This window comes from Dreissena polymorpha, chromosome 10 (genome assembly GCF_020536995.1).
Source record: "Dreissena polymorpha isolate Duluth1 chromosome 10, UMN_Dpol_1.0, whole genome shotgun sequence".
In the NCBI taxonomy this organism is placed as follows: domain Eukaryota; kingdom Metazoa; phylum Mollusca; class Bivalvia; order Myida; family Dreissenidae; genus Dreissena; species Dreissena polymorpha.
The window spans coordinates 3,933,996-3,951,843 of NC_068364.1; the positions used below are offsets into that span (position 1 = coordinate 3,933,996).

Below are 17,848 nucleotides of genomic sequence, written 5' to 3' on the forward strand. Positions count from 1 at the left end.
TCGATTTTGTTCTGAAAACACATTGTATTTTTCAAATTAAGTAGATTACGTGAATTTAGAGTTTTTTTCTCCTGAAAATACTATATTATCGACGCGCTCATGAACAACAACATTAACAAGGAAAACAAACGACAAAATACAATATAATTTATCATAGTGTATTGAATTTGAAACACCATACGTTTATTTTGCCGTAGAACAACGATGTTTTTTAAATACTTTTTACAATCTAAAAAAAGTCGTTAATAAAATGTATTTCTCACCAAATATAAGAAAACATACTCTTTTAATATAGAACTTAAGTAACAATTAGTTTAAAATTCCCGGGGATGAGATCAATACGATACGTTATTTGATACTCGTTATAATTTGTAATAAGATCTACAGAAAACTCATTATTTTGTATCGTTATATAGAACTATTGTATGTAATTGTATATAATATACATACCATTTTATCATATCAGTTATTCGATCAATTTCTGTCGATTTCCTTTAAATTAACAAGAAATACGTCACGAACATTGATGCCACCATAACGCATTTATTAAAACATACAAATAAACCATATATCAGGGAACAAAAAGGAATAGGACCAAAACTGATCGCAATCAAAATTAATTCCATATCAATCATCTACCTATTTAGCTCTTAACCCATTTATGCCTAGTGGACTCTCCCATCCTTCTAAATTGGATCCATTTATTTTCCAAATTAGGAATGTCTAGTATATTTATTTCTATATTTAGAATATTTCTAACAGAAATTCCTTTAAGCAAACAGCGTAGACCCTGATGAGACACCGCATCATGCAGCGTCTCATCTGGGTCTACGCTGTTTGCCAAGGCCTTTTTTCTAGACGCTAGGCATAAATGGGTTAAGCGGTTAGAGAAGTACGCACCAATTTGGAACTGTATAAGCTACACTGGAAAAACTGACAAATAGCCCTATTCTGACAAACTCCTTTCTTTCCATCAACACGTAATGCATGGCCACTCGACTGTGAAATAAAAGTTAAAATAGTTTTTTTAAGTTTCGGGAATTGCATAAGTACAGACGTACGGACAAGTGTTATGTTGAATGCCCTACGCCTTTTACTCCGGGGTGACCTAAAATACATGCGAGCATCATAACTGAGCCTCGCCCTGTGAAATCGGGGCTTAATGCATGTGCGTAAATTGTCGTCCCAGATTAGCGTGTGCAGTCCTCAAAGTCTAGTCAGGGACGACACTTTCCGCTATAGTAGCCTTTACGTTTAGAGGAAGTCTATCCATAGCGAAAATCCAGTTTAAGCACATATTGGCGTTTCTGATTGGCCTATGCACATATTGAAAAATTATTTAGTACAGACTTGAAGTCCTTATATAAAGGGAAGCAACCGTTACGAATAAAAAATCTGCTACAAAAACTAAGACAATAATTTCCCTTATACCATTACTCGGTTGATCAGAATTTTAAGAAAGACAGGTTGTAATAATCGCTAAGTGTAGTTGCTACTACTACTTCTACTGCTACTGCTGCGGATGCTACTGCTATACGCACGATATTTTTCTTGACAGTCGCGGCGATACTTGATATTTTTCTTGACAGTCGCGGCGACGCACGATATTTTATTTTCCAAATATCGCCCATATTATCCGAATCTCGTGTATCGCGGTCTTATTTCAGACCGCGACACTAGACACACGAAGCGATACTCGATATTTTTCTTGACAGTCGCGGCGACGCACGATATTTGTACTGATGGCCATTCTGTTTTGTTTTGTCAAAGCTCTTGTAATATGCACACTAAAAGTTCGTTTCATGTTATACAAGTCCAAACTAGATAATTGTGTCAGCATGGGTTAAAACACTTATTTTGTCAATGAAATAATAATAATAATAAAAATTCTGAAGAAAGGGAAGCATATTTTAATCCGATAAGCCACTTTATATTTATAAAATATTCGACTCTTCGGTGTTCCTGCTTGACTCAGTTTGGTTTCCTTGGTAATATTTTACAGTACAAATAAATGATATGTGAACGTCTAATATCTTGAAATTCTCTTAAATGAACAACATATTTGAAGGTTCATGCTACGATAACGTGTTTTGACTTGTAAGATATTTTAAATATAAAACACGAGGGAAGCACGAATACCGTGGAGCGGAATGGGCGTACATGTGCTTATTTAAAAGAAATATAAATATAACGTTTATGCTAAAAATGCAAGTTAAAATAAAGTTAAGTTTGGTAATAGTTTACGGTAAACATGCACACATATTGACACTCATGATGATATTCGAAAGTCCAATTTCACTTAAGTCACGTATGTAAACACCCATATAAGTATTTTTCTTACAATTACGTTTTTTTCTGACGTTTACGATCTTTAAACAAATAACCGAGTGAGGCACGAACGCCGTAGAGCCGAATGGGTGAACAAAACCAAAAAGGACATTTTTTGTCAGTCAGTTACTAATAAGCTCAATAAAACAAATACATTCGCTATATATTCACATATACTCGATAGGTGTATCGGCGCCCATATTTATCGTTCTTTCTTCGTTTACGTTATGAAATAAATAGGCCATCATAGAGTAAGTGACAAGTGTTGATAAGTTCCAGAGGTCGACCTTTGACACCCTCTTTGTACTTGACTTTAAAGGGACGTTTTGGTAAATTGACAAAATTGAAAAAAATGTTTCATATTCGCAAATTTTAGTTGTAGTTATGATATTTGTGAGGAAACAGTAATACTGAACATTTACCATGCTCTAAAATATCCATTATATGCATCTTTTGACGATTAAATAACCTGTAAATTATAAAGTGTTGCAAAGCGAAACGATTGAATAATTTGGAGTTGTTTCTGTTGTTGTCCTGATATTTTGTGACACTACGAGGATTCCTTATATAAATTATAAATTCAATCTCCATGAGCACGGATGGTCGAGTCGTCTAAGCGTTAGACTTTTATTCCAGGCGTCAATGGTTCGAGCCCAGTTTAGGGTTACTTTTTTTAAACTTTTTATTTTATTTTATTTTTATACTGGAGCTTTTTACATCCTATGTTTACATTTATCTATATTAAGCTGCTTCGAATTTAATGACAAACTTCAATTACAAAGTCTGTGAAAAGATTCCTTAAAAGGGACCGTTTACTTGATCCGCAACATTATGGTGTATATGGGCAAATGAAATAACAATATCGATACGGAAATATATTTTGTTCTCTTTTTAATATGACTGCTTTGGTGAAAGCAGTTTCGACACCAGGAGCATTATTTGTAATAACGTCTTCATCTATATGATGATAATAATGGGAAAACACTTCTATTTCTTTTATACAAAGTAAAAATTTCAATTTTACACATGAAACTACGACTGCAACACTTTTGTGAAGATATTTACCAAAGAGCCCCGGAATAAGATTTCTATTCGTTTCGCCTAGGTAAGTATATGTTTTTGTTTATTAAATATCATATACAAATCTATGGTTTGTTAGTCAATAATTGCTTTATTATACGACTTACTATAAACGCTAATATTTTTGACGCTTCACGCGCATTTCAAGCAAATGCGATAAGGTAAAGTTTAATGAGTAAGAATTTTCGAAGTCCATAGCCAAGTGCTTTTATGATTTTTTTATATAATTTATATAAATGACGTTCGTATACAAACATGTTGTAGCAAGGCCCCTTTAATGTTCCTTAAAATTTGGATCGTCATAACAAAATTGGAACTGATAAGGCGTTTCACTTTTAGGTAAGCCAGTTTAGAGAACTGATAATTAGGTGCGAGAGGTAAGTTTTAAGGGACTGTGGTTAAGAAATACTTTTCAAATGTTCGTGTTGATCTTTTTTTATGAAATAACTATTGAGTGTTGAAATTATATTAAACCACGTGTTTTTTATTGCCTAGTATCGGACCAACAGAGAATGGTTTATTGTTCGAAATTTAACCATAATGCGAACGTTACATTGATTTTGACAATACCTTACAAATTGTACAATTGAACTGAGGACTCAGTTTGATGACTTGTTGTTTTCTATTATAAAGTTCGACAAAAATAGCTTGATCTTACATTTAGATGTTCTTTCTAGATTATTTAACAAATACAGTTTTATTTTCAGTATCTTTTATTTGATTTTGAAACATTTTTTAACGCTACTAAGAGAAATATTTACTTATTTTTAGTATTTTTCAATCAAAAATATATTGTTAAAATGGATACCACAGCGGTTTAATTGCTACACGTGAGAAATCTAATTACAATCTCCAACTTATTTTAAGTCTTACACGATAAGATATATATATTTGATAGTTTATAGGTAAAATGCTACCCATTATATCTTCTTTTCGTCTTGAAAAAAAAAGGAATCAAAAGGATAAAAGATATAATAATAATAATAATAATAATAATAATAATAATAATAATAATAATAATAATAATAATAATAATAATAATAACGATATTAATGCCAAGTCTGTTCATCGGTTCGACGAGCAACAAAACGTTGTTGTGCTCAACGTGATAACGCGTTGTAAAATCATCGAAATTCGTTACAAATTAATAGACTTTTTCACAGATTTTTTTTTGATTTTTTTAAAATTTAATGGCTTACATATATACATTCATGCATCGCAACTAAAGAGTCTAATTATAAAAGAAAACAAATCCATAATTCTGTCTGTATGAGGGATTGATTCGAACGCCTGGTTATTTTCAAAACGATTTGAAAAACTGGCGTGTGAAAGAAAACAGAAGACTCAACGTACATTTTTTTTTCAATAATAAGAATATCAATACCAATAGATACTAAACGACAAATATGTTTGAATTTTAATAGTATGCTTCAAATGAGCTGACTTCTGACATTTTACGCAACTAAGCTTTGCTAATCATATTTTAATGAAGCAATTGTTTGTTTGTTTTATCGTACAGACTGTTTTATGTATGACAAATATGAAAGGGTGACCCATATTAATGCGCGTGTGTGTGTGTTATTGCAGTATTGTTTGATGGAACGGCATGCGTGTAAGGCATACATCTCCAACTCATTCCAACAAAATTGATATTACACAATGGGCCACTGTTCTTCATTGTTATAGTTGTAAGAGTACAGTGCAAGAAATTATAATAACTCACAGATTTCGAAAACTTTGATAAAATATAAATCCTTTTGTTTACCTTTTTACGAATGGACTTGGTCTTTGAGGAGTTAAACAACGGTAAATCGTAAGGGGATAGTTCACGAATTGGTAAAAATGACGATTTTAAAACTAATATTCATAGATTCATTTTTTTATACATTATGTTTTAATATGCGCAATAACACTAATGATTGAGAAAAGTGTTCACAATAATGGTTCATAAATCGATCATCATCATTAGAAATGGGAAGACTAAAGAAGTGCTTGTTACGTGTTTCCTCAATAACTTTGATAACTCACTAGAGTTTACTTCCTGAGGTCTCGGATTGGAATCCCGTGGACGTCCATGTTTTTATTCAACATTTTTTTCTTGCTTTTAAAATAAGTTAAGACAATTCAAACCATACGTTGGTAAAAAAAAAATGACGGTTTTCAAAAATACGAAATTCTGCGAACAAGTCTCTTAATGGTGTTTTGAAGTGTACACCTTATTTGTAACGTTTATTGAAAAAAGCTAAAAAACCCATAAAAACCCATCATGAGTTACTAGTATCAACGCTATAAGGTCTATATATGTAGTTCCTTGTCATTTGTAATTCTGTACGATCATAGTGAGCCTTTCTTTGGCGTTGTGCTGTGGGGCGGTAGATCTGCGCAGGGTCAGAGACCACGATAAGATATGATCGACCGATGTGGGGAGAGTGTGTATTTATGTCCACCATGCTTTACAACCCACGAAATATGTCCAGATTTAGGTTAGAGACATGCAAAAGCGTCGCTAGTCATACAAATTATATGGTGTGTATTTTTCGTGAGCGAAATTTGGACCAATTATCATTTCTGTTCTGGCGTTATGCATGTTTGCGTTTTGTTATCGTACGACGTATATGGGTATTGGGCAACAGAGCGTCACGTTGTTTGATTTTTTGACGCTAGAAACGTTGTTGGTCAAGAAAAGAGTCACCAAAACCTGATATTGTCAATCATCTTCGAATTTATTACCAGCAAGACGTCTGGCATTGATGAACCACTGTCTGTAAATTGGGTTGGTTCGTTAACTACTAGAACAAAACTGTACTTACGGCATCAAGAATAAAATGTTCTCCCTAAGGTTACAAAGATATCAGATGTACCGGTTTCAATTGCTCAGCCAATAGTTATCAATTAAATTAAAAGCGGACACACTTCTTACTTTGCACATGGCCTTTATCCAAATGCGTTAAAATGAAATAGGTTCAAGGTCAGTTCTAGGTGCATAGTTGATAAAATCTTGTACGTACTACATAACCCTACCGTAGCTATAATGTATAAGATCTTTGCGTTCGAGACAGCGATAGGAAGTTCTTCAGTTTCAATACAGTTATTAAAGGGGCCTTTTGGTAAATTGACAAAATTAAAAAATGCTGTTTCAGATTCGCAAATTTTCGTTTTAGTTATGATAGGTAGTTGTGAGGAAACGGTAATACCGAACATTTACCATGCTCTAAAATAGCCTTTATATGCATCTTTTGACGATTTAAAAAGCTGAAAAACTATAAAGCTTTGCAACGCGAAACGATTGAATAATTTGGAGAGTTCTGTTGTTGTCGTTATATTTTGTGAAACTACGAGGATTGCTTATATAAAGTAAAAAATCCTTCTGTCATTGTATGAGCCCGGATGGCCGAGTGGTGTCAGTGGTTCGAGCTCTGTTCAGGGTTACTGTTTTTTCCTTTTTTTAAATTTTATTCTTGATTTTTTACTGGAGCCTTTTAGAGCCAATGTTTACATTATCAATATACTTAGCATTTAATGACACACTTCAAAACATGCCAACATCTGTGAAAAAGCCCCTTTAAGCCAAATCGCTGTAAAGGACAATTCACAAATATATTTGTTTTGTATACTCTTTACATTATGCTGAAAAAAAAACACGAAAAGTTATTTGTCAATATATGAGTGTGTTGGAACCCTTGACAGATGAAGCTATGAAAGTATTTGATACTAGAAAAGGAGGTTAATTCCATATCCCCAGAAACAAAGTAATTATTTAAAGCTACATGTATATTTAGTAACTCAATTGTCAAGAAAACAAAAATAGTTGCATGCACGAAGAGTCCCGTTTGCTAACTGTAAGGCGTGTAAACGGCCGTTGGCTTCTCCTGAAAAGTTGGGAATGGCCGTTCAGTATCACAATGAAAGATGCAACAATCAATCCGAAAGGCTTGTATGTCGGTAACATGTTATGCGTTACCAAGTTTTAAGTTTCCAAGTTTATTTACCCATTCATGCCTAGCGTCCTGAAAAAAGGACATTGCAAACAGCGTAGACCCAGATGAGACGCCGCATGATGCGGCGTCTCATCTGGGTCTACGCTGTTTGCTTAAAGGAATTGTAGTAAGTAATATTCTAAATATAGAAATAAATATACCAGACATCCCTAATTTTGGAAATAAATTGATCCAATTTAGAAGGATGGGAGAGTCCACTTGGCATAAATGGGTTAAGTTAAAGCTCCTCAGTTCATGCATAGTATGGCAATATTAGCAATAATTATACAAAGTGCATCAATAGGTATATAGTTGAAGGGACTACACGCTATACAGCATTTTTTTATATTTAAAGGGAGAGAATATTTACATGTTATATAACAAATACGAACACTATTTTAACATTGAGAGCATAAGGAGACATACAATATTTTAATGTATAGAGAAGCAAACACGTATAATGCGTTATACATTTAAACTGTTTCAATATTTCTTTAACAAACAAACAGTTTCCTGTAGGTACGGTGCTTATGAAAATCGATTGGACAATAGCGATTTAAATTTTATCATATTTGGTCTAGTATCATATTTTTTAAATAATGAAAACGTTTTCTTAGATTATTGAGGGCATTACATTAAGGTAAATAATGGAATTCATCGCAAATATGAGTATTTGAGTTACATAAACAACACAGTCTTTGGTTCCATTATATTTCATGCCAACTTCAAGTTTCGGAGGGTGCGAATTCGTATCATGTAGTTTAGACATTTATTTGGATTTTTTACTATGTAAGATTCAAAACCAAATGTGTCTTTAAACAATGTATAATTGCTGCATTTACTAGAATTATTAATATCCGAGTATCATTCGTTTATAAACAGATCGGTTAGTTTTCCATTGCAGGTATGTTACAACAATGTTGTTAATTTAATTTGATTATGATAAACTCAGTGGATGGGATGGACTAATTTAGACGAAAAAGAGATCATTTTAATTTCAATATAAATTTGGAGGGGCTTGACTACAGTTTCTCCTTATGCAATGGGAAACTTTCCACTTATACTCTGCTGGCCTTATTTATACAGCAATAATGACCTATTGATCGTATCAAATGCAGCCTTTAAATCGCTAAATGCACAAAACATTTTTTTTCGTTTAGTTTTAATAATATTTATCAGCACATAAAAGACAAACATATTGGCAGCTGTTGAAAAGTGTTAACGGAAACCCGTTTGATGCTTGTCAATAAGGTTATATTTCAAGATATCTTTTTTCTAAACGTATGATTAACCCTTTCAGTGCGAGAACCGAATTTTGAAGGCCTTTGCAAACAGTTTGGATCCAGATGAGACGCCACAGAACGTGGCGTCTCATCAGGATCCAAACTGTTTGCTATTCTGATAATATTCTTTGAAAAAAATCGAAGAAAATGCTAATTTTAGAAATTCAGCAGACGACATTTTAGCAGACGACAAATTTCCCAGCATGCAAAGGGTTAAGATTGGGGTGAATAATTTACTCACACAACTCAAACAAGTGATTGGTCTGTAGTTAGAGGGATCGTTTTCAGAACTTTAGCCCTATAGTCCAATTGCTGGTTACAATACCAGAGTTAAATACGAAGCTAAATAATTTCACATATACATCTTTTAAAATTGAACAGGATGCTTTAATGTGTTCGTACAAAATATTATCAATGACGAATGCTTTGTTATTTTTTATAACAAATTTATACAAAGTTCGATTTCTTCGCATGTTATCTCGGCATTAAGTAAATCGTTATTATATACGGTAGTTGGCTGTGATTAATCGCTAGTGAAATCAAAGACAGTGTCGTCGCTATTAACCGTTTTAAAAGGCTGTTTCAGCAACGCAATTTTTGATTCAACCGTTTTGCGGTGTTTTGCCTGAAATAGTTTTCCAGAAAACTCTGGGGTTTGTGTTTTTCAAGGCTTTATTTTTTTGCGCATTTTACTTTTTGAATGTGTTATAACATTGATTAATGGATTCTTGTATATTTTAATTGTGCTTTTTAGATTAAGACGATGCGCTCCATATTTCTAAGTCTTATATAAATATTTGGCACGGTGAAAATTTGTCCGGGCTTCATTTCAATCTCGGTCGTTCCATTTGGCATCGTTGCTATATTTTAATTCATTTACATTTTTATTAGTGCCAAAGCCGATTTTACAACTGTTTTGATACAGAAAATCTATTTTGGAGACTATATGGTCCATGTCACTTATTGAATAAGTATCCGCGTTTTTAAAAGCTTCGAGATCCCGGATGATGTCATTGACATATAAAGTACTAATATTTTCAACAAATGCATTGCATTTATCATGATCCCACAATTTCACGTTCTTTTTCTTCTTCTTCTTCTTCTTCTTCTTCTTCTTCTTCTTCTTCTTCTTCTTCTTCTTCTTCTTCTTCTTATTAATATTGTTATCACCATCATACTATCATTGTCATCAGTATTGTTATAACCAGAATAGCACGATAAGAAAACTGACTTAATCCCAGTAACAACAGTCCAAGGCGCTTCAACAACACTTTCATTCTGACAAAAGTTAAATAAGCAAATAATTCAGAGAAAAAAGTAATACATATGAATATCAAATTATAAATGGTTATTGTGTAACGCAATTGGGGCATTTTAAAACTACACACAAGTAAAACGAGGAAAAAATTGACGATATAAAGAACTTTAGTTTGTTTTAAATATACATATGTTTGCTATAAAAGTATTCTACAAATTCAAATTTTGTGAAAAAAAACTTTTGAAAATTGTCATTTCGGTCATTTGTGAACAATTCTCTTACCTACTTTCATGACCGCTTTTATGAACGCTTGCTCAGATGAAAATATCTTATTGTTATACCATAAACAACCATTTGTAATGCATACTATGTTTTTTTTAGTAATGTTTACTTTAAAACAAGAAGTCCGACATTCTCAATGATAAACACATTTACTGATATTTTAGTACATTTAAGTACTCGGAATAAAATAAACCTTTCACAGCTGTTCATTATTTCAAACTATTTTGTGTTATTTATTTTAGACCCACGCATATTTTCGACGTTAACCAACTCAAAGCAACATGTTGTTGTTGTTGCTTTTGCTGTGTGTGCATCACGCATCCGCTGAAGGCCCGATGTGCTACAAATGTGATGACGTCGCACAAGCTAGTGATTGTACGAACATCGTGACCTGTGGCGCGCATGAGGTAATTGCCATTTTAGTTAGTAATATTGGTCGATCAAATTATATGGTTTTTATTACATACCTCACTGCTCATTCTTTACAGGGACTATATCGTTAAAAGCGCCTCAACTGAGTGACTTATTAAGCAAATCTGAATAAGTTTAAATAAATTATGGCATACTAACCGACACAACTTGTTCATAATGTATATTTACGAACATACTTTTTATATTCTGTCAGACAATTATATTGAGTTTTTTTCCATGTTTAAGACTTTCGGCTAATTCGTTTCTAACAAATTACACATTTAGTTTATATGGTATTTGATTTCTTTAATTATTTAGTTAAAGTATAGTTCATTCATGACATTATTGCTTCACACGTGAAGGTTTGATTATTGATGGAGTTTTTCACGCAAAATGCGTTGTTAAAACGTGATACGTATAGATCAACCGATGTTTTATTTACATGAAGAATATAAACTAAAAGGACAATGTCATATTTTAAATACTGCGTTTTGAAAATACAATTAACCTACTTTTAACTTACGTAGTACTCAGTGGAACCATTGAATTGTCCTCTGTCCGTTGTGGGAAGAGGACAACGACAACGAGCGAGGCATGGTATTGTAATGCGCATTGGGGGGGGGGGGGGGGTTAGAGGGTTAGGGTAAGGTGTGTAATCGGGGCCGAGTTACATATTATATATATACTTATGAACGAAAAATATTGGACACTCTTCTATGAAACTGCAATTGTCAGAGCTTTCGTTAGTTAGTATGCAATATCTACACAAATTGTTCAATTTTCATATCAGGAATCGAAACGCTCAACGCTTCAAAAGCAATACGGTTTATTACGAAAGACGAATTGGAACAAATTTTTATTCTCTTTTAACTAAAGTCGAATAACTTGGATTTTGTATGTTGTCATCTATTTCGTTTTGCTTCTTTTCAGGAATGCTTTGTGCAGAGATTCATTGCCAGCAATTTGAGGCAGTACTTCAAATTGGGATGCCTTCAGACAGACGTAAGTAGTTTTTAGTGTGAGCGTTAGCTCACACTAATGTTACAGACCATATTTTGCAAATCAGTATATGCTTAGAAGCCTTAGGTACGGTATGGAAAGACAACCACTCCCTGTTGCAGCAGACGACAAATGCTATATAGAGCGTCTGCTAGGAAAGATAACCACCACATTTGTCTGTTTATAGTTCACCACTGGTACACTGCAGAGGGTTTATATGACTAATAGTGTTTAACAGCTTGTAAGACGAGATTGGCCAGTCTAGTGTTTATCATTGAAATCTGTACATATTGGCTGCAATCCGCACAGGCTAATCAAGGACGACATTATACAACAGCGAACCAGCGAACACATACAGTGCCTTCAGCGCTTTGATTTGCGAACGTGGTAACCTTTAATATCTTAAAAATGGTGTCATTTATAGTGTACAGTTTTTGTGTAAATATCTTTCAATGAAAGTTCGTGATACATTATGTATGTTTTTGTAACGAACTATACCCTTGAAACTCTTACAATGCACGTCATTTTTTATATATTCTATCTCAAGTAAGTTTTTGTATTCTGACACGACTCTGCCAATTTTCGCATACATTTTCATGTGTACTACTACACACATGGATATCAATACATTATCCTACTGAACAGACCTCTGAACTTCAGTTATGTATTATTTGATAAAGTTTCGCCCTGTTCAGACACTTTTAGGCGAAATTGTGAACTAATAGATTTGTCACTTAAAAAGTAATATGTTTTTCGTGTGACTTAGAATATACCTTTTCACAAAATTATGCTCTCCAATAATCAGAATCTGTTCAGGTTGTTTTCTGCTAAGTAAAAAAGGCCGTAAAACGGACCCGATCCCAAACCGAAATTGTAAACAATAATTCCCAATTCGAAAAAAATAATATTTTTTTAGAAAGAAGTTTTTTATGATATCTGAATTTTATTTGATAAACGTCTCACAGCAAAGTATATAACTATACTTTTAATGATTTATTTCCAAAATGGCCTGGAATAGGCCTGATGTATCCATATTTGTTGATTTAAAAAAAACGATTTGGTCTATTTTGCCGATAAAAAAAATCCAAATTTGCCATTTTATCGGTTTAATAAATCCCAATTTGACCAGAATCCTTTTCCCTAAAAGGCCTAAAAAAATTCCTGCTGTAATAAATGATAATAATATTTAAAAAAAAATGCGTAATATCATTTTCACACAAATATTCAAGTAAAAGTAGATATTCAAATATTTTATTATTTCAATACATCATTGGTTATTTATTCAAGCTTACACGAACATATTAAATGTCTCTCTATCTGTTGACATTAACTGGATTTACTCTTTCGACAATATTTTTGAAGAATCATTTTTACAGTACACATATATATATTATAATTGACGTATTTACTTTCACACAATAAACAATACAATATTATTTTATCATTGTATGTATTAACCATGTGTTATTTTCTTTACCAGGTCTGCACGCACAATCAAGAATCGCTGTTCGGATTTGGCTTCCAGACAGTCCAGACAGTTGGTAAACGAAGTCAAGATAGCGGACCGGAAGTATCGAAGAAAATGGCACGTGACGTGACGTCAATAAACCGGAAGTCACGTGAGACTGATGAAGACATGGTCCTGTGTCTCGAATGTTCCGATGATAAGCAGACTCAGATATCGAAATGCGGATCACGTAAGAGAAAACTTTTAAGGGTTATGTTGTAGTAGATAAATTACGTATTTCTTTTATTTTACGCAACTTAACTGAACTACATTGTATTTAGAGGAAAAGCGAGACGATTTCGCTTAATGACATGTTCGATCACTATCGTTTAATCTTTGGGTTAAGAGATAATAAATATTCTCGAACGCAGTTTAAACATCTTTCAAATGTGTATTACAAAGTGATACAAATGACGTCAACATTAAAAAAAAGCATTTGCTATATTTGTATGGGTGGGCAAAAATGACAAAGGCCTGAGTTGTGCGTCGTTGCTGCTAAATTATAGTTTTATTGATACGTGCAGTGTCTTCTTTGTTGAAGAAACTTTTGTTCTTCGACATGAAGTAACACTGGCATATTACAGCAAATTTCACTGGTAAATCGATGTTAGTGACGTAAACATTTTGCGTACTTTTTAAACTCATAAATGCACTTAAATGATGCTTTGTTAAAACTTCACTTATGCTATACTTCACTACACACACGCACGCACGCACGCACGCACGCTCGCACGCACGCACGCTCGCATGCACGCACGCACGCACGCACGCACGCACGCACACACACACACACACACACACACACACACATACACACACACACTGTCGAATATTCGAATATTCCATTGATTGTGAAGATGAATGTTCGAATACCGATTCTGATATTCGATGTAACTATTTGTAACAAGAGGGTCATGGGCACTAAGGCGCTCACCTGAGACCCTAAGGAACTATACTTTTCTGAAAAAGTGTCAGCTGATTCATGAAGATTGGAACAAAAAAGTGACTACTATAATATAAGCAACTTCATTATTTGACTTAGTGACCTGAATTTTGAGCTAACATGACCCATTTTCAATCTCAGCCGAGATTTCATTATGACAAATGTCCTGACCAAGTTTCATGAAGATTGGCCAATACATGTGGCAAAAATAGCGTCAACAAGTGTTCACTATAGTCATATAAAGAAAACTGCACGACCTTCAGGCGACTATGTTTTTTTCAACAAACCTGAAGACTTTTCGAACTCAACTGAAAAGTAATTAGAACAAGTGCTCTGTCTAAGTTTCATTAAGATTGCACCTAAAATGTGAATTCTAAAGTGTTAACAAATTACAAGGTTTCACAATGGCCAAAAAGGAAAAAATACCCCGCCCCCTGGACGCCTTTTTTTCGACGAACCATAGCCATTTTAGATCTCATCTAAATTTCATAAAGATTGGATTCTTAATGTGACTTCTATAGTGTTAACAATGTTTTTTTTTGTAATGTAGCCATATAAGTAAAAATGCCCCGCACCCAGGCAGCAAAGTTTTTTAACGCACCGAACCCATGTCCAAATTCATTCAACCTAGCATTAGAACTAATGACAATGTTCTGACTAATTTTCATGAATATTGGAATATAAATGGCAGCCATGTTTTTCAACCGATCGGAACCATTTTCGAACTCGTTCAAGATATTATTGAGGCACATGTTCTGAATAAGTTTCGTGAAGAGTGGACACTAAATGTGTCCTCTAGAGTGAAAACAAGGTAAATGTTGACGACGCGCGACGGTCGACGCACGACAGACAAAAGGCAATAAGCACTTTGCGCTCAGGTGAGCTGAAAAGTTTATTGTAAATATTATTATATATACTTGTTCTTTTAGCCCCAACTACATCACGACGCTGCTTCAAATGTGACAATGTAGCGAGTCCAAAGGAGTGCGAAGCTATAGTAGAGTGCGGCATAGATGAGGTGTGGTATACTTTGTGATTTTCGCATCAAACTTGTCACATTACATATATAGTATGCTTAGTACTATTTCCAGTAGAAATAGTAGTATTTGAAGAAGAGATACTGCTTGTGATGGTGTGATGTTAGCGGTGGTGATGGTATAGTAGAAGTAATAGTAGGTGTAGAAGTAGTAGTAGTTGTAGAAGTAGTATTAGTAGTAGAAGTAGTAGTAGTAGAAGTAGTAGAAGTAGTAGTAGTATTAGTAGTAGAAGTAGTTGTAGTATTAGTAGTAGAGGTAGTAGTAATATAATTATTATTATTAATAGTAGTAGTAGTAGTAGTAGTAGTAGTAGTAGTAGTAGCAGTAGTAGTAGTGGTAGAAGTAGTAGTAGTAGTAGTAGTAGTAGTAGTAGTAGTAGTAGTAGTAGAGGTAGTTTTAGTAGTAGTAGTAGTAGTAGTAGTAGTAGTAGTAGTAGTAGTAGTAGTAGTAGTAGTAGTAGTAGTAGTAGTAGTACTTGTACTAGTAGGAGTAGTAGTAGTAGTAGTAGTAGTAGTAGAAATAGTAGTAGTAGTAGTAGAAGTAGTAGTAGTAGTAGTAGTAGTAGTAGTAGTAGTAGTAGTAGTAGTAGTAGTAGTAATAGAAGTAGTAGTAGTAGCAGTAGTAGTAGTAGCAGCCCCAGCAACAGCAGTAGTAGAAAATGAAGTAGTAGTAGTAGTAGTAGTAGAAGTAGTAGAAGTAGTAGTAGTAGTAGTAGTAGTAGTAGTAGTGGTTGCAATATTTGGTCTTTTAACGTGCTGACCGGTATAACGTTTTTCAGTCATGCTTCGTCGCCCTTCAACCTCTTCCCATCCATAACGGAAAACTGGCATATACAATGGGTTGTCAACGAGCACCAGTATGTATATAAAGCATTTATCCCTTTATAATAGAAAGTTTATATATATATATACATATACACGTTCATTAACAGTAATATCATAACAAGTCGCGTTGATAATTATTATGAAAACCTTACATAGTTTTATTCTAAACATTCACATGTGTCCACTGATGCATCAATACATCAACCGGTGAATTATATATTGAAAAGGTTTAGCTAGGCCTTGAACATACATGTATTAAATTCACGAATATCGAAGTTTATTTGATATGTGCGAGTAATTGATCAAAGACACGCGTTTATGTTTTTACAAATAATGAGGAATACATATCAAATTGTTGACCGTTAAGAAGAAACAAAATGGCGCTGAACACAAATACACCGACAATTCAATATATATATATATATATATATATATTTCCTTGTATAAGACGTTAAATAAATGACGTATTTATATACAATAATAATAGTAGGTACCCCTATATACCTTAATTCGTGTTTATATCGGATAAAAAAGGGTATGGAGATACATGTATTTAAAGTGGGAACCCCATAACCTATTTCTAAATCAGAGACCCCGTAACTGGCCATATGTGTGAATATATATATATATATATATATATATATATATATATATATATATATATATATATATATATATATATATATATATATATATATATATATATAAAACTACACTGTGCATGAATAATGTTAAGGGATTGATTGAATAATTATTTACAAAAACTATAACTTCCCTAAATTTCGCTATCCATAACTTGTTCAAGAACAAGATATGTATTGCTCCAATGTACATAAACACAATTCAGAAAGCAGCACATTTAAATCACTTTCTACGCACTTTTCGACACGTCATTAAACCCCCTTTTGTCAGAGCACGTTCGTACACTTACATATAAGAAAGGTTACCGCTGTTATGAATGTGATAAGATTAACCGATAGGGGAGGTAACCGCTCTAATGCGTTTGACACCGTTCACCGTTCGGAGAAATAACCACGGTAAGGAGTTTGATTCCTTTGACCGATATGGGAGGTTACCCCTGAAAGGAGTTTGATTTCTATGATAGATAGGTGAGGTAACCTCTGTATGGAGTTTGATTCATTAGACCGTTATGGGATGTCATAGCTGAAAGGAGTTTGATTCCTTCAACCGATAGGAGAGGTAACCCCTGTAAGGAGTTTGAGTCCTTTGATCGATAAGGGAGATAAAAACTGCGAGGAGTTTGTTACCGTTGACTGATATGTGAGGGAACGACTGTTATGGGTTTGATTTCGTTGACCGTTAAGGGGAGGTAAATGCTGTGCGTTCTTCGGCGAAGCTGTCTAAGCCAGCTTTTCACCTTACCTGACCTTAGCAAGTGTCCAATAAAATTCAAATAAAATTTCCCGCGGCTAGATACGAATGAATACACTTTATTTATTCTATTGGCTGATTTGAGGATACTCACCCAGACCATTGGAAACATGGCCGCGTCTTTGTAGTATACCGTGTAACAATGTTTTACTGCGTGTTCAGCATCAAACAATTTTATCTCTAATGAAAAGGCTTGATGGATAGAAGAGTTTTACACCCAACTCTTGACATCAATACAGTTTTGAGTGCCCCTATTCAGAGGATTGTCAGTGCCAGAGAGTTTGTACTTATAGGCTATGTTCTCATTTTGATTAATTACTACCATAACGCTGCATGTGTACTAGTATGTTTTAGTTAATAAATGTATCGTTTTTCCCTATCCTGATATTCATTTTGGACTAACCATTTAAAATTATTTTCGAAATTGAAAATTAAACATGTAAAAGTATAAAGTTTTAAACAAGCCGGCGTTCCAGCAGTGGAATCGTTACCTCACTTTAACGCATTGCATTCCAACCCGCAGAGGT

At 33.8% G+C, this 17,848-nt stretch overlaps 1 protein-coding gene across 4 annotated transcripts in view; it reads left to right on the forward strand.

The window, feature by feature from the left end:
* Positions 1–17,848, forward strand: part of LOC127847089 (uncharacterized) — a 37,243-nt gene that overhangs the window by 3,763 nt on the left and 15,632 nt on the right. For 3 of the 4 annotated variants that reach the window (XM_052378693.1, XM_052378692.1, XM_052378691.1), the window contains exons 2-6: positions 10,451–10,615; positions 11,550–11,621; positions 13,099–13,315; positions 14,998–15,086; positions 15,884–15,961. In XM_052378693.1, the coding sequence (XP_052234653.1) occupies positions 10,490–10,615; positions 11,550–11,621; positions 13,099–13,315; positions 14,998–15,086; positions 15,884–15,961 (582 nt within the window). In that variant the 5' untranslated portion in view covers positions 10,451–10,489. Of the gene's footprint in view, positions 1–3,722; positions 3,786–10,450; positions 10,616–11,549; positions 11,622–13,098; positions 13,316–14,997; positions 15,087–15,883; positions 15,962–17,848 lie in introns of those variants that run through there. The other variant, XM_052378694.1, reaches the window with a different exon arrangement.